General features: G+C 30.9%; 2 protein-coding genes across 3 annotated transcripts; both read left to right on the top strand.

The window, feature by feature from the left end:
* Positions 1–7197: 7197 nt before the first annotated feature.
* LOC105166934 (TPD1 protein homolog 1) lies at positions 7198–10751 on the top strand. 2 transcript variants are annotated; one of them, XM_011086457.3, is made up of 4 exons: positions 7198–7413; positions 7815–8119; positions 8442–8558; positions 10222–10751. In XM_011086457.3, the coding sequence occupies exons 2-4, from the start codon at positions 8014–8016 to the stop codon at positions 10581–10583; spliced, it is 585 nt and encodes a 194-aa protein (XP_011084759.3). In that variant the 5' UTR covers positions 7198–7413; positions 7815–8013; the 3' UTR covers positions 10584–10751. The 2 variants fall into 2 exon arrangements, with proteins under 2 accessions (XP_011084759.3, XP_088741739.1); XM_088885613.1 differs by lacking the exon at positions 7198–7413 and adding an exon at positions 7430–7698.
* Positions 10752–12417: 1666 nt separating this feature from the next.
* LOC105166038 (Pseudouridine synthase family protein) lies at positions 12418–17453 on the top strand. Its single transcript, XM_011085251.3, has 12 exons — positions 12418–12579; positions 12697–12740; positions 12834–12911; positions 13433–13533; positions 13723–13810; positions 14347–14425; positions 14600–14682; positions 14903–14968; positions 15112–15168; positions 15781–15909; positions 16232–16470; positions 17105–17453. The coding sequence occupies exons 1-12, from the start codon at positions 12483–12485 to the stop codon at positions 17205–17207; spliced, it is 1164 nt and encodes a 387-aa protein (XP_011083553.1). The 5' UTR covers positions 12418–12482; the 3' UTR covers positions 17208–17453.

Genomic DNA, 17453 nt, shown 5'->3' with positions numbered 1-17453 from the left:
AATCGTAAAGAAACGTGCACGTGACTAGCTTATTTGCACTACAAAAAAAAAAATAAAGAATAATTATTTACTATATTATAAATGACCATGGCTTGGGAAAAGTGGTAAGTTAATACTTTATCATGGTCAGACAAAATTGATTGTAAACTTATTTTTTTATCACAATTTAATCAATATTTACATGATTTTCAAGTATAGGCAAAATATTTTTCCTGATTTTTAACGATAAAGACTAATGGTCGTTCCAAATTAAGCTACCATTTGTATTTGGTATGAATTTTTTTTATTATAATAATTAATTATAGAAAAAAAATATTTTTTTTAATGTTGGGTTTACTTTTATGGACAATTTAGCAAATTTTGATTAATTATTCTTAATGTATAAAATTTTTAAAATTATTCGACAAAATTATCAAAATAAATTTTTACAAAACTACTGCGGCCTCCACATACTGACGAAAAGTACAATTTTTGTCAATATTTTCATCAAACAAAGAAGTAATGCAAATTCACAAACTAATCATTGTTGGCAAGAAAAGTATACATCACTACCAAAAAAAGAAGAAAAAGAATAGAACATTAGTGTCAAAAAATTAAGTAGCGATAATGAAATTGTCAATAAGTATGTGCATTGACTGATAATAATTTTTATAATCTCAATAGCCAGTGAGAATATTTAAGAAATTTTGTCACTATAGGAATTATGAGTGACAAAATAATTATGCATAAAATTACTACTATAAATAAATAACGACACATGTATAGCACCAATTTAGTGATAACAGATATAATTATTATTATATTTGTATTATCACTAAGTTGTCGCGGTAGATGTATCACTAATTTATCTATAATTTTTAGTGCTGATGATATTTAATTGTGATAAAATCAAAATTATTATCTTTTATAACATGTCTTTAATGATAATTTTAAAATTATTACTTAATATTTATCATTAATAATGTTACTTTTGTGCATGTAAATGTAAATTATTGTCAAACCCTAATGGAGACTGTGATACTCTAAGGACGTAGGACAATGATATGCTCGTGGATATGACCTACGCCTTCTTTTTTTTTTTTTTTTAAATTTATTTTTCTATTTTATATATGCGTGATACTTTTTAAATGTATTTCTAGGTGAGGTAAATAAATACAATTTATTCTAGCCCTATTAATTGAACAATATAATGTAAACATAGCATTTGAATTTTTCTTTGAAAATATCAAATATCAAAATTATTGAAAAATCAGTACGTATGATGAATTTGATTGAAGTATTGACATTTGAAATTTAGTGACACCAGAGGTGTTGAAAAAACAATATAATTGATTATTACTTAAGTATTTAATTGGTCTGATTTTGTATCTATTTATTGCAATATTATATTAAAAGGAACTTATCTGTTTTTATGACGCAGGAATTCAGGTCAGCCTAAAATTTATTAATATTTTAATTATAATTATTGGTCTATTGTAATATAATTATTAGTTAGTTGATTGAAATTCAAAATGTAATTATAATCATTTAAAAAAAAAACCTCGGTATTAAATTAATAGCTCGCCAAGAAAATTTATATATTCAACATTTGATTTATTTTTTGTGAAATAATACTAATCATATATCTAAATATTAGTTGATGAATAATAATTGATACACATTATTAATTGAAGCTTTATAATAAACAATTATTAGTGATGTAAGTCGTCCAAAAATAAGTATTATCATTCGACTGCTTGATCATCCGAACTATTATTGCGTTGAGAGCATCAAATCATGAAAATCAAACAAAACTTAACTCCAATATTTTTTTTTCTAATAGAAAAGGCGATTACATAATTACATCAATGTCAATAAATTAACTAAAATACATTGATTTTATGATCAGTAAATTCATATTTACCATAAACTGAAATTGCAATAAACTCACATTAAAGGAGATAAAATCAATTAAATTCATATTAAATAAAACAAACAATACACATTTGATAAAATTTGAATCCATGATCTCAAACTTGTTCATCAATCTTAATTTCTTTCACTAAATTAAGAGATTATTTTTTTTTTTTATAATTTTGGTGGGGTGGGGGGATGGAGGGTGGGAATTGTCCCAAAACGAAGTATGTAATTGGCCACATTCTGTGTATGTGAAGTGGTCGTAGAAAGCAGGCCATAACAATATAGTAAAAAGGACTGGAAATTTTAAATTATCAACCTATTTATAAATAATTAGTTTTTTAGCCAAGGAAAAATAGTTTTTTCCTCTCATAGATCAGAGTCTTTTATTTTTTCGTATTATTGGTTATGAGATTTTTATTTTTTGTTATATGACATTTTTTTGTTAGATATTTTAACAGGAAATGCTACATGCTTAACTATGGCTGTTAGAGCTTTTATACTTTTGTCTCATTGGTCACAAGATTCCCACATGTGGTCTATAACTTTCAAAAAGTAGGACTTTTGGTCCCATCCATTTAAGAGTCGCGTGCCATTTTTCATTAAATATCTAACAAGACAGTGTCATGGACCAAAAATATGATTTTTTGAAAGTTATAGAACGAAAAGTGATAATTTTAAATTAAAAAAATTAAAAAAAAATTAGTTACAAAATGAAACATATTATTTGGCCTGTAGCCAATATTTGGTCGAAGAATATCATACATTATTCACTTAATAATTAAGGCGACGTGATGATTAATAATTTATTAATTAATACAAGTTTGCAATAATCAACAAAGCGTGCAGCTGTACAATTGGGTATAGCTTTCGTGAGGTCTCACCAGATGACTGCAACATATTCCATCAACATCTATTTTAATAATTAGTTGCTCTTGTTCATTACTTTCTATTATAAATATTTTGTACTGATTAAATATATAATACTTGTAATTTTTCGCGAGGCCTTGCTCGATTAATAAAATTGAGACACCATAATAAAAAAATTATAAGTTTGAGTCTCACGAATGTGGGCCGATGTTTACTTTTATAATAGTTTGTTGTTTTCTTATCTCATTTGATTGTATTCGCTAATTTGAATTTAATTAATTCATCATCATTATTATTACATGATTTAATACATTTAAACTTAATAGTGATATATTCATTAAATATAATATACATAATTCTTATAATGATTTCAAATTAAATAAGGCATTGCAATCTCCTCCTCTTCTTCTATATACCTTTACTTTTCATAAAGAGAAGTGCATTACGTATATATAGATTCCCCCCATTTTTTACTTATATAAATAAAAAATTGAAGAACACTAATGACTATTTAAATAATAAGTGGTGGAATTATTTTTGTTGCAATGATTACAAGTTAGTGGGGGGGAGTAGTTTGGATGAAGGAATTTGATTTAATTAACTTGCAACAAGTGCAGAGGTTAGTGGACATGCATGTCCCAAATAAAGCCACCTACCACTATTGCATTATTTCTAGTCTATGTTCTGATTATTATTATTGATACTAGCAAAAAGCTTGATTAGAAATCCATTTTAAGTTATGATTAATTTATTACTTATTTATTATAAATTAAATATTTTTTTAATTAAATTACCCTTATAAGTGTGAAATATATACATCCTAATATGCATTAATATATAAAGTTGTATAAGACTAGTTTGGTCACAAAATATTTGTTTGACTTGCAATAGGACGGTAATAAGTCAATCAAGGTAAATATAAAATTTTCATTCAACTTGTTTACTAATGGAAGGATCTATTTATTAACAAATATCAAGAATACTAAATTTAATTTTTTAAATTACATACAATAGTTTTAAACTTTTTAGAAATTATACTGATTAATGAAAAAAAAAAATTGACCGAATTTTGTAAGTTAGATCCATCGTATCCAGAGTTGGGTTCGGTTTAGTACGACTTTGGATGGGTTTCAAGTCTTATTAGAGGCGGGTGAAGATAAGACGGACTTCAAAATCCAAATTCCGTTCTTGCTAAATTAAGTAAAATGACTTCTCAAAACAAAATTAAACTAAAATGAGTTTCCTGTCCAACTAAAGGTAGGTTGAGACAAAATAGAGTGTGTGTCAAATCTTGATAAAATTAAAATAAAATAAATTACAACGGACTCTTTTACGATTTTTTACAATTATAAATATTTTTTTAAAATTACAAAATTTTTAACAAATACTCCCCTGTGGCTGACTAACTGACTGCCTATCAGGAGGGGTATTGAAAATATTGAAGCTCATCCCATTACCATTCCTAAATATCATACATATATAGTTGGGATAATTACAATTTCTTCCCCTAAAATTTGGTATAATTACATATCAACCTCATTTGGTTTGAAAAATTATATCTAGCACCCTGAATTTTGCTTTTGTCTGCAAATAAGTGCTCCCTTAGTTAAAATTCACGAAACTTATTAATATTAACAAAAAAATTGAATGAAACTTAATATTTAAGTTCGATTGACATATTATTGATTTATTGCAGGTCAATTAGTTTTTTTCGCACTAAACTACTCTTATAAAGGTGACGATATACCTTCTCACATATATTAACGTGTGGAAAAAGTATAAGGGTAACTTGATCATAAAAAAATTATTTAACCTGCAATAAGTAAACTGGGGATAAATCTACTATTTTTGGCCCCAATTGTTTCTTAATTTCTCTGTTGAAATCTTGCATTATGCTATAAAAATAATTTGAAACTTATGTCTGCTGTCTCTTGAGTCCTTGACTTGACTAGTACCATTTTTTGGCATTACACGGCAACTAATTATAATACTTAAAAGCTTTGACTACATAATTTTGCTTCATTTTCTAAATAGTCGCATTTCAGGAAAATCATTGTCATGATTTTAAATAATTGGGGAAATGGCACACGACTGGGTGAATTGTTGAATTTATAAAATATTTTAATTAATTAAAGTATTATTATTATTATTATTATTATTATTATTATTATTATTATTATTATTATTATTATTATTATTATTATTATTATTATTATTATTTTGAGCAATTCTCTATCTCCAAGAAAATAATTAAATTTATGTTGGAAAGCATTGCCCAAGTTATTGATTGGAGTCTTATATATGAATGCGAGTATTGATTTATTTTAATAACAATTTTGTATTTTTTTAATTTTTATTGCATGATTTTTTTCAATAATATTATTGATATACTTAACCAATATTGATATCTTGGCATATAGATATAGAATGATACAATAAAATTATTTTTATAAAAAAAATAAAATAATGAAAGTTTGATAAAATGTATTGGGAAAATGATGTAATGCGAATTAAGGGTTATTGGAGTTTCAAAATCATAAGCATCAAAAGATTAATTAAAATTTTTAAAAAGTGATATGCACTATCCTGTAAGAAATACATTGGGATTTTAATATCTATGTTAATGATTTTTTAGATGGGATATAAGCAAAAACAGTTTACAGAAACCACAAAACTAATAAACGTGACAGAAAATGCAAACAATTCGTGCAAGAAGAAGTGTTGAAGTGTGTTGAGAATATCTTAACAACACCACTATGTATGTTTTCATTTTCAAGTTATATTCGAGTTGAGTTAAAACATACTCAATATTTGCCATCATACAAAAAATACTTTATCTGGGTGTTTTTAACTGTTTTGGCATAAATACGTACATATATATATATAAAATATGATTTGACAATGAAAATCTCTAATACAACAAAACACTCCGAAAACGAATCCAAACACTATGCACTTGTCTTACCTTTACTGACCTAGTCTCTCTTTTGTACTAATCTCGTAAAATGACTATTACTAAAAATCGAAAAACTTTTAGTTAGAAGAAGTCAAAATTACTGGAAGTTGAGAAAAGTGAACAACTTGTCATAAAATATTTAAAAATAAAAAATAATTAATAACTGAAAAAAATTATTAGCTGAATTTATCTTTACAAATGAAGAGAAAAAAGTTAGTATAAAGAATAAGTAGTTAGATAAATTAAAATTATAAAAAAAAATGTGGGTTTCAATTGTAGAAAGTATAGGCTATAGATACGCCCTAAGGATCCGTTTGGTGTTATTCAGTAAGACCCAATTATTTGTGAATCCAAGCTGGTGCTACAAATACTATAGTGGGCTAAATACTAGTAATTAAACTGTAGTTGCGTGTCTCTCGTATGAGTTCTTACGCTCTGAATTCGGCTTAATCCACAATTCTAAAGATTTAAATATAAATATTCTTTTCAATTTTTTTGTTAAAAATTTTGTACCAATGCGTCATACAAATATGAGATTTTTTAAAAGAAATTTTTTTATTGGCTATAATTTAAAATCGTGACAAATAATTATTATAATCATAGTTACAAAAAAATCGATAAGAATACTTAAATCATCGATCGTGTAAACTCATAATATAGTGCTTTTGTCATGACTTTAACAGCGACAAATGTTATAACCATGCTCCTAAAATCACAATCGATAACCATTGTGTGACCGTGACAGACAACTATTTACTTTAATTATTTATTAGGGTAAATTACAACGACCTCCCATGAGGTTTGACATAATTATGAATACCCTCTTGTTATTTGGAAAATTATCAATACCCCCGTTAGGTTTTCATCTATTTTTTGTGGTGAATTGACTAAAATGCTCTTGTAGATCAAAAGTTATAATTTTATTTATTTTTTAAAATTTTCTGATTTTTTTATGGACTAAATGGATAAGTGTATAAGTATTTCATCCGTCTAATATTATGAAACTCTTCAACGTCGGCTTTTTCATTGATGGTTTTACCTGATATTCTTTAGAGAAAGCAATAATGATTCCACTAGTTGTTCTATTGTTGGTAATCGTATTGGTATGGATTAATTTTCAGAGCATTGCTACGTAAACATGCAATTTGTCGTTCTTTTCCTACAAATCACAAAATCACATAAATAAGTATTGATAAAATCATAAAATCCAAGGAATAAAAAAAAGTAATCTCATTAAATCATCAAGTGGAAGTGTTCATATGTGCGTAAATAGTCCGAATAATTTTATTTTATTATATATAGATTTGTTGATGATGCACGTGCGAGAGAAAGGTATGGTGGTGGAATAAAGAGCTAACCATAAATCAGTGCATTCTTTATCACCTACACGTGCGCGTTAAAACAGCATTTTAATTCTTTTTTGAAGAAAAAAAATAACATTAAATTGTCTCAATATATTGTTCATTTATTCTTCTCTCTCCCTCCCTCCACAACCATAACCAGGCCTGCAAAACCTAAACACACACTGCTTCTCTCTCTCTCTCTCTCTCTCTCTACAGTTTGTATATACCACCATGCACGCTTCTCACAACTGATTTCTCTCTCTCTCTCTCTCTCTCTCTCTCTCTCTCTCACACACACACACACACACGCACATGCACATGTATCTGTGTGTAACTCCATAGTTGAAGGTAAGAATAGAACGAAGGATAGCTCATATTGCATATCGCTGTTTGCTTTGAGTGCTCTGTCTCCATGCTTTTCTATGTATATGTATGTAAACACATACGTACAGACGCGTTTTCATGTATTACTAATTTTTCATCATTTTTGAATGATGTATTGCCATCTGATTTCATTTTCGGCTGTTGCATTGATTGGGAAAGAACCACTCTGTTTGGGAAAAAATTCGGCTGCGGCCTATGTGGGGAAACTTTTCCGTTCTTGATCTGCAAAAGGTTCCATGGACTATATATGTAAATCGCACTCGTGAAATCTCTTTCCAAAAGTCAAATTAAAACTTACACCCTTTCTTCCTTCTGGGTTTATACACGTGAAATGCTAATGGTTTGACGTTATCATGTTGTTGCAGAGTTAATAGTCATATATCTCGAAGCTTTTCAATAGCATATCTCCGCTTCAAGTGAAAGATAAATCGAAGGAATTATGGAAGGATGAGATAGATTTCATATGTGCAGGCGGTGAATCCAAGTCCACTCATTTTGACTCGGTTATCTTTATCTTCTTCTTGAGCCAACTCAGTGGGAAAATATCACTGAGCTGATAAAAACATGGGTTCTGAACCATCATCATTACACCGGCGGAGAATCGCATCGTTCACGCCTGAGTTGTTTGCGGTCATATTATTCTCGTTGTTAATCATTGGAAAATATACAGGTCAGTGCTCATTGAACATGCACAAATGACAAATCCACATCTTCATGTAGGTGTGTGCATTTGTTCTGTTTTAGTGCGCGTAGTGTTTGTTTTGGGTAGAGTACTGTAATTTCATTGGCGGAGATCGAAATCACACTTGGCTTTCAACTCTCCCCAAATTTTCAATTTCTCAACAATTTCCCTCTCTTCTTGTCTTGTGTAAAACTACTCATAGCAATCATCAGATGACTCAAAAATTCCAACCTCCCTTTTTCTGCATAGCAAAAATCAAACGACTACTCTTCTACTGATGTTAGTGATAATTTACTGACTTTTCTTGCAGGTAATAGGCTAATGGAGTTAACGCCAGTTACATATGAGGAGAAGAGCTTGGCGAATATCAAGAACAGCACTCCCTCTGTTACTCGGTTTCCTCATCGCAGACTGCTTAATCATCAAGGTAATTATACTTAAATTTTCCCTAACCATGCCATATATTTTCAACGAGAAATATTTGTGGATAGAAGGGTATCACAGACTGCCCAACAGTCCTCACGCAGTCTTGGAGCCCCTGATCTGATCATGGGTTTTTGGATTATGCATCAAAGGAAGAGACGAAAACTGAAAATCTCTGATATGCCCAGTGATAAGATATATCAGTGATATACGTACATACATTCATATATACACATACACGTATTTATATATGTGATTGATGTATATTCTACCCACTGTCTCTGCATTTGGGGTTGTCTTTAATTTGCATGTTTACATGAAAAGCCCACACAGAGAGAGTGCCCACTGTCCGCACTGCGCCATATTCGTCGGTTCCTGCGGCTACACCGCCAGATCAGAGGTTGCCACAGCCTTACCCACCACTGTTTTTCCCTTTTTCTGTCAGTGGTCGCTTACGGTTCTGCTGCCCACATTTCGGTGGCGCAGCCTCAGCTTTTCTTCCTAACGCGTCCTTTCTATCTAACATGCGCCACCACCTTTAATAGTGTGGGCTCCTAGGACCTACCTATTTATTATTAATCATGCAATAATAGCGTCGTAATTATCTTGTTGTAGGGTAGTTAATGATGTAGCTGCATTAAATAATTAATCACATGCACGTGTGAGCTGATGGAGACGTTTTGAACCTAGAAGGCGCATGTTAGCCTCTTGGCATAGGTGCGGCAATGGCATTGAAGTAGTGAGCAATGCCAATGCATCAATGAGAAATGAAAATCTAATGAATGAAGGCAATTCACTCACTCAGAAATTAGGAATCCACATTTCTCTATGCATAATCCTCTTTCCTTCAAACGTCTCTTTCTTGTGCCTCCCTTTCAAAAGCTTTATTCCTCTATTATTAATGTTATATATACTATGAAAAGTCGTTATATGAAAAGTTCTAGACATCAGGAATGATGATAAATTACATTATAAATATAATAGTATATGTAATGCAATTGAGAACTAAATTAAGGAATTTTTGAGTTGCACTTATTTTAATAAAAATTGATAAAAGTCTTGTCAATTCAAGTTAACAATTCTTGTATGTTCAAAATAGTTCGATTTTATCGTTGACGTCTTGTCTCGATGGTAAGAATTCAGATTTTAAAATTTTTTATTTCCATACATTGTCTTGTATTCAAGGTGGGTAATTCTTTGAAAAATTCTTATTCAAATTTGGCTTGGTAGATCAAATTAATCATTCAACAAATGTATTAATGTGATATACTTGTCATTTGATTAGTTACTTGTTTTAAATTATAGACGATTACATACAAGTATTACACTTTTGTAATTGGTTCAGATTTGACCAAATCTGATTTGAGTAAGAATTTTTCTATTTTTACTTTGGTATTAGTTTTTAAATTTATTATGTTTCGACTTATTTTAAATTTAATTTATGGGTATGATCAGTGTCTAGCAAAAATCAAAATATTCATTAATTTGCACACAATTGCAGTGAAAAATAGGGATACCAAAGGCCCTCAAATTGTACTTGTTTGTGAAATGTATTTCATCTCACTGTTTGATTATATCAATAACTTTTTCATTCGGAAAAATAACATATGAAGCACATTTCATTAAATTTGTGTTTGTATAATTTGTGGGGCTTTCTACAACGGCAGAGGTCAAAGAGAAGGAAAATGAAAAGGAGGTGGTGGAGCCAAACAGGATATGGAGCGAAAAGTGTTCGAAATCGGATATCGTGATAAGCCAAGGCTCCACCGAGGCGCTGCCGAATGGGATACCCACCTACACGGTGGAGATAATGAACGTCTGCATCTCCGGCTGCGACATCTCCGCCATCCATCTCACCTGCGGCTGGTTCAGCTCCGCGCGGCTGGTCAACCCACGAGTCTTTAAACGCCTCCGCTTTGACGACTGCCTTGTTAACGAGGGCAAGCCACTGGTGAACGGCCGCACGTTGTCTTTCCAGTACGCTAACACCTTCCGTTACCCTCTCTCCGTCTCCTCTCTTTCCTGCTGACTACTCACCAATCAACCAAACTGAGACACTTTTTCGTATATCTGTACGTATAGGTTTGTGTACATGTATACATACATACAGTGGTGTAGAGAAAAAAGCTGCGTTAGGGGATGTTAAATATACTTGGGAGGATATGGGAAGAAATAAAAATGGGTGATTTATTTTTTATTTTTTACTCTCCCATGAATTTTGATTTCTCTTTTATTATGTTTATGCTGATGGGAAATTCTTTCTTTTTTATGTTTCCCCCTTCCCGGTTACGTGTATAAAATTGCAAATACAATTTGTACCCTACGCGTTATGATATGAACACAAAGATATGTAATTTACATTTTTATACTATAAATTAAGTAAGAGCGAATTTTTTTATGTTTCATTTAATTTTGATATGTTATTTATTTTAAAATTTTTGAATTAATTGATTAATTATTTCTTAATCTTTTCATTTGTTATGATTTTTTATAACTACCTTTTGGTGATTATTTTTTTTCATATATATTTTTATTTTTTCTACATTATTTATTATATGTATTTGTCAATTAATTTATAAATGTAAATATTTATATTAATTTATTATCTTAATATATATTTTTCAGTTACTTTTAAACTACAAAAACTAATAATACAATTTATATAAATATTTAGAAAGTGCCACAGTTATTAATTATATATTAAGGGATAACTCCTTTTTTTATGTCTCCTTTATTTTTTATCTGCTTTTTTTTTCGCCCACTAACTTTCATATTTTTCTCATCATCTATAAGTGATAGAAATTATTTTTTTAAATAATTATTTATTTTTAATTAATATTATTTTTCTCTTTCTTCTACTCTATATATTCTCTTTTAGAATTATTTAATTTTATCATAATTATTTTTATACAATAAAAAATTATTAAATAAAATATATTTAATAATTTTAATTTTTTTGTACACATACATAAAATGTGCAGCATAAAAGTAGTTTATAAGAATTTTTAGGGCATGTTTTCTGCTTCATGGGGGAATTAAAACGAACAATTAAGAGATTTCACCTCTAAAAAATTGAAAAAATGCACCAAGGATAGAAGGTACAAAAATACTGATATACCCTCACTAGGTGAATACAGTATTTTGACAGTAGGTTTATACATACTATTATAGTTTACTTGATGCACATGTATACTTTAAATTTTCTTTGTATTTATTTAATTATATGAAAATAATAAAATAAAATAAAAATCAAATCAGTACCTTTATAATTTCTTAGATAATTTTAATTATTTTTAAATGTCCATAAATAAAATATTGTTGATAGAAAAATATAAAGAGACAATAATTCTAATAAATATGTTCGAGGATATTTTAATAAAAATATATTTTGACAATAAGAGTGGTATAATTATTTTTAAATTTTTTGAAATTTGAAAAATGAGAGTTTATATTAATAAAATTTGCTTCTATTTAATAAATACGTCCATATGTTAGTTAAAGTATATTAACAACAAATAAATAAATAAAAAATTCATATTTATTTTCAATTGATTTATTGCAAGTCAAATAAATACTTTATGATCATCTTTATATATTTTTACATGTTAATACGCATAAGTAAGTATATTTTCATTGTTATAAGACTAGTTTAGTCGAAAAATTATGTTTAATAAGTCAGTCAAAAGTAAATATAAATTTTCATCCAACTCGTTTTTATTTAATATCAATAAATTTAATAAAATTCAATTAACAAAAAGACTTAATAAACAAACTTAGGAGATATTAAAGATAAATTTTGGTACTTAAGTCTTATCTAAGTCTTGTGGGAGGATTGTGTAATTAGTGGTAGAACAAAGTAAAAAAAATGTCTTGACTTGTGAAATTAACAGAGTGGTAATAGGATCCTAATGAGCAGCAAAAACAGAGAATGAAGAGGAAGAGAGACGGACCAGAGGGGAACATGGAGATTGTGTGGCAAACTCCCGCCAATCCTCCACAGCGTCAAGATTACGTTTTTCGCGACGGTAAGGAAAAAAATTGGAATTTCACACACACACACACACTGGGAAAAAAGCCCAATTTTTTTTCTATTGATTGCTGTAGAGTATTTCGAGTTACTGTGTCTTTTCGATCTTCCGCAGGCATAAGATACGTCCGACCCTACTATTTTGAGTTCATCTCACACGTAAGAGTGTACATTTCTGTAAAATTTTGGTTGAACTGAATAGTTGGATTGAAATAGGAAACGGGATGTGGGTTTTTTTAATTCTTGGTGCAGGCTAAGAATCGGTGGGCGGGGAAGACGATTGTCGATTTATTTGCGGATGAATTTAAAGGGCGGCCTCGAGATTATTATGTATGTAATTTGTTTATTTGTTTTTTCCGGATTCCTTTTTTCTGCTTTCTGGTAATCTCTCCTTAGATATTCTTACTTTCTTATGTATGGTAATGGAGCATAGTCATGTTTAATTTTTGCTTATCTTTTGTGTGCTACGCTGCTGTTCTATTAATAGCACCAAAGGTTTGCATTGTTTTGGTGACTTGTGCTTGTCTTTTCAGTGAAATAATACAACATGATATCATTGTGGTTGCTATTTTTGAAGGTTTTTCAAAATGCATTTGCCTTCTGTGTTTGTGCTGGTAAAACAATGTAGCCATCGATAGGTGTGGAACCATGATACATAGAACAATAATATGACTTTGATGTTTGCTGGTGTGAATGTGATCTGTTGGTGGAAGACCTCTTTAGATAACTTGGTTATGGTTTGAGTAACCCTGAGTAAGACATTTGATTTTAATAAATTGGACATGACATATACAGAGTATATAAACTAAACTTTGTTATCGAGTTTAAGGTTTTGATTATGTGTATGGCAGGTGTCTGCAGTTAAAGCTGGACGCATACAAGTTGATGGACAGATAGTACCTGTATCATATGTAGTTCAGCCATCACAAAAAATCAGCCATTTTCTGCACAGGTTTGTAGTTCTTGGGTCCTTCTCTTTATAAACATGGAGTAAGTTTCATTTATTTGTATCTTTCTGTTGTACTTGGAAGTATTAATTCCGTATGCTGTATTACCCTTTATTATGATTATTTGTGCTTTTCCATTTTAATTGCTCATGACGATGTTGTAATTAGAGTAATTGACATACTGAAGGCTGTAGGCATGAACCACCAGTTATGGCTAGGGATGTCAAGATACTCCATACTGAACCAGATGTTGTAACTGTTTGTAAGCCCGCATCAGTTCCTGTAAGTTACTGCAGTTGATTAAGTTGGTCTGTGTTAGTTGTGCTCTATTACATTTTTCTACAATCAAGAGTTGAATCCTCTTATCCGTTTGCTTTTGTAAAATGGATATTGCTGTTGCTATCTTGCAATCCTTTTTGGATCTTTAAAATAATTTATTTAAGTCTTAGGTCATGTTTATCTGATTCATTAAGTAGAAAAGCTTGGCGTAAACATTCCGATTATATTTCTTTTTTCTTCTCCAAAGATATAACTTATAACTATGTTACAGAGGGGGGATGTATACCATAGTTCTGTTAAATTTGTCTTTAGGGGTTTCCTTAAATATAAAAAATTTGTTGTCTTGATTGTCAGCCTTGTGGTTATCTTTTAAGTGAAAGTTGGGTAATGTATTTTCCTGCAATTATTTTCAGTTCCTTAAAATTATTTTTCACATTCCTAGGTGGTTGTGGAAAAATATGGTTTACTCTGATTGACCTTTTAATAGCTTTCACGTAAATGACCTTGTGACTGGAATAGATCTCATTTCTGATACTCAGGTGCATCCATGTGGGCAATATCGGAAGAATACAGTTGTTGGTATACTTCAAGCAGAGCATGACTTGGCACCAATATTTCGTATCCTTTTTTTCTTTAGCCTGGCCAAGTGACAAGTAACCAACAATTTTTGTTGTTATTTACATCTGTCTACACTTTATGCAAATTTTGCTTCTCAGTTCTTGCCTTATATTTCTCTTCCTGGTTAAGTATAAAAATTTAGGTTTTCTCATATCCTTGACATTTAAATATCAGCAATTCATCGATTGGATCGGTTGGTCTCTGGACTTCTTATCCTAGCCAGAAGTGCTTCTAAGGCTGATAGTTTCAGGCAACAGGTAGCTATATTCAGATTTTTATTGAATTGCTGGCCAAACAAATAAAAACTAAGTTGGAGATTTTTTACATGAAGCTTGTAATTAGGAATGATTTTAATCACTTTTGTTTATAATAGTTTACATATGTATACTAAGTGCAAAAATTCTAATGGCCTGAACACAAAATAAATTTGGAAGAATATATTGATTATTTGATGCTGGCATGAACGTTTAATTTCAGATTGAGTCAGGAGAAGTCAAGAAACAGTATGTTGCGAGGGTGACAGGAGTATTTCCTGAGGATGAGGTGCTTCATTGTCTTCTTTCGCGTGACTTATACTTCCTCTTGTGGCCTTTTTTTTACTCGAATTGGTTTAACACTATTCCACTTCCATCCAGAGTGTATTCCTGGTTCTCCTTTGACTTCATTTCATGCTATTTTATTCACAGCAAGTTGCTAATGCAAAAGTCAACTACAATGCACGAGAAGGAAAGAGCACAGTGGAGGTATGAAATTCCAATCATCATCTCTCTTTTGTGGTTGAGAACTTCATATGTAAGTTGTTGAAATATGATAAAGCTTCAAGAGAAACTAATTTTGACTGTACAGGAAATGGATCTTGTTTGTGTCTTTTAAGAACTAAATGAATCTTTCTTTACTAGGTAGAAAAGCTTGTTTGCATGTTTAAGTACAATAACACATGCCATCACTTGTAAAATGCTATCCGGCAGTTTTTTTCTTTTCCGTCAGGTCTGATTATCCTTGACCCTATCGTGTTTTTATGTGTTGCACTGGTACAAACTAATGCATAATACGCACTGCATAAACAAAAGGGAATCTCATTTTTCTTTCTGCTCTTCTTTTTATAATTTCATCAAATCATTTGAAACCTGCCTGTAGATGTCTTTATGCATCTCACAATTTGCAGCTCCTTATATAATTAGGGTAGTCTCTTGATTGCAGCATGAAGCCGTAGCAGAATCCATTTTGGTTGCCCACTTAATATATCTGCTAGTGAATTTTCTCAGCAGTTATAGCATTTGTGTGTTTTAGCTCTGCCACCTTTTATCTCTTAGTAGTTTTAGCACCTAGCAGTATCATGGGGGCCTTTTGTGCAGGTGGAAAATGGTTCAAATGGGAAGAGTCCTTCAAAAGGAAAGGATGCTTGTACCAAATTCACTAGGATTAGTACCAACGGTACCCAAAGCATCGTTTTGTGTGAACCAGTAACTGGCAGAACACATCAGGTAATATAACTATACTGTTCAGAGGAATTTACCATGGTTTCCATCATCCCCAACTCCTTCGACTAGATGTTTTCATGTTCAGTTAATAATTCTAAACCTTGGATCTGGAGTGCATTTACAGAAAAATATGCACTGCTCAATTTGCTTTAAAGATGTGCTCGTTGTAGCTATCTGTTTCAAATATAGCCTTACCCATCACTACCATGTTAGACTTTGGCTATAACTTTAGATTAGGCTTGAACTATGACCAGAGCTTTTATTCTCTTATTGCAATATTTATTTTAGTCAAAATTTTTTCTGAACTAAATTTCCTTTCTTTCAGATACGCGTCCATTTGCAGTTTTTGGGGCATCCCATAGCTAATGACATGCTTTACCTCTCGGAATGTATTACCCGTCGTTCTGTTGAAGGTTTGAGTGCAGACAGAGCTGCAGCTAAGTCAACGCTTCCCATAAAACCCAGTCATAGTGAGGTTCACGTGCCTCATTCTACAGATGAGCCCGTTGAAGATTTCAACATTGATCCTATGTGTACCAACTGCCCAAATCTGGCACCTAAAGGGTGAGAGACTTTCTTGTATGATATGACAATGTAATTGAATATAATTTCTGCAATTCTTCTATGTTTTATGTGATTGAAGAATTTCTCTGTGCTTGGAAAGATAACTCTACTTTAGGGAACTAATAATCATGATGAAACTCTTGAAGCATATGAAATGATAGCTTGTATCCTCTTTAAGAACAAGAACTGGAGCAACAAATTTAATGAGGTGATAGCCAAACTCTTGTTGTGTTAGTTATCACGTGGTCAAGTGTTGAAATATGTTGAGTAGAAAACCCTTTCTTTTGTTGTTCAGGTGACTAATTGACTGGTGTCCATATGTAATTGAGGTTATGGCAGTCGGGGTCAAGAAATAAATGTTGAAAATGTTGGATGTCTGGGTTCGTATTAAGCTTCTTGCTTGTAATATTTGGGAACCTGAAGAAAACCCGTTATTTCAGTTGCTTTTTATTTGAAGTGTTGGTTATTGGCAATTGTCTTTTGATGGTTTCTCAATTGTTATTCATTTAATTTAACTAATCCATTTAGATCTATATCCTTGTAGGCTGAACTAGTCCTGTTGCCTTTAGAAGTTTTTCTGGCATTAATGATCGCTTAAATCATGATATCAATGACAACTTTTTTCTGGATGCAGATATGATGGTAATGAAGAGGGTTTATGGCTGCACTGTATTAGATATTCCGGCCCTGGCTGGACTTATGAGTGCCCATATCCCGAATGGGCATCTCTCAGCTGATTTATTTTGTATTTCTTTGTTGTATTTTCCATTGGAAACTATCATTTAACCTCTTCTAAATTTTGGGTGTAATGTTCAACAACTGCTGTTAGGATACGGATTATAGTAACATGTAAAACAAATTACAATATGGAAGGTTTCGAGGCAGCCAAGATCCTACTCCAGTAGATCTTCAATGTACACTTGAAACTGCTGTAAACTAGCCAACTTTGCATAAAGAAAATCGTATCGAAATTTGACTTCCTA

Source organism: Sesamum indicum, linkage group LG1 (assembly GCF_026168435.1).
Source record: "Sesamum indicum cultivar Baizhima isolate 11 linkage group LG1, ASM2616843v1, whole genome shotgun sequence".
In the NCBI taxonomy this organism is placed as follows: Eukaryota; Viridiplantae; Streptophyta; class Magnoliopsida; order Lamiales; family Pedaliaceae; genus Sesamum; species Sesamum indicum.
Note: the sequence above shows the minus strand (reverse complement) of the source record. Positions and strands in the feature narration are given on the sequence as shown.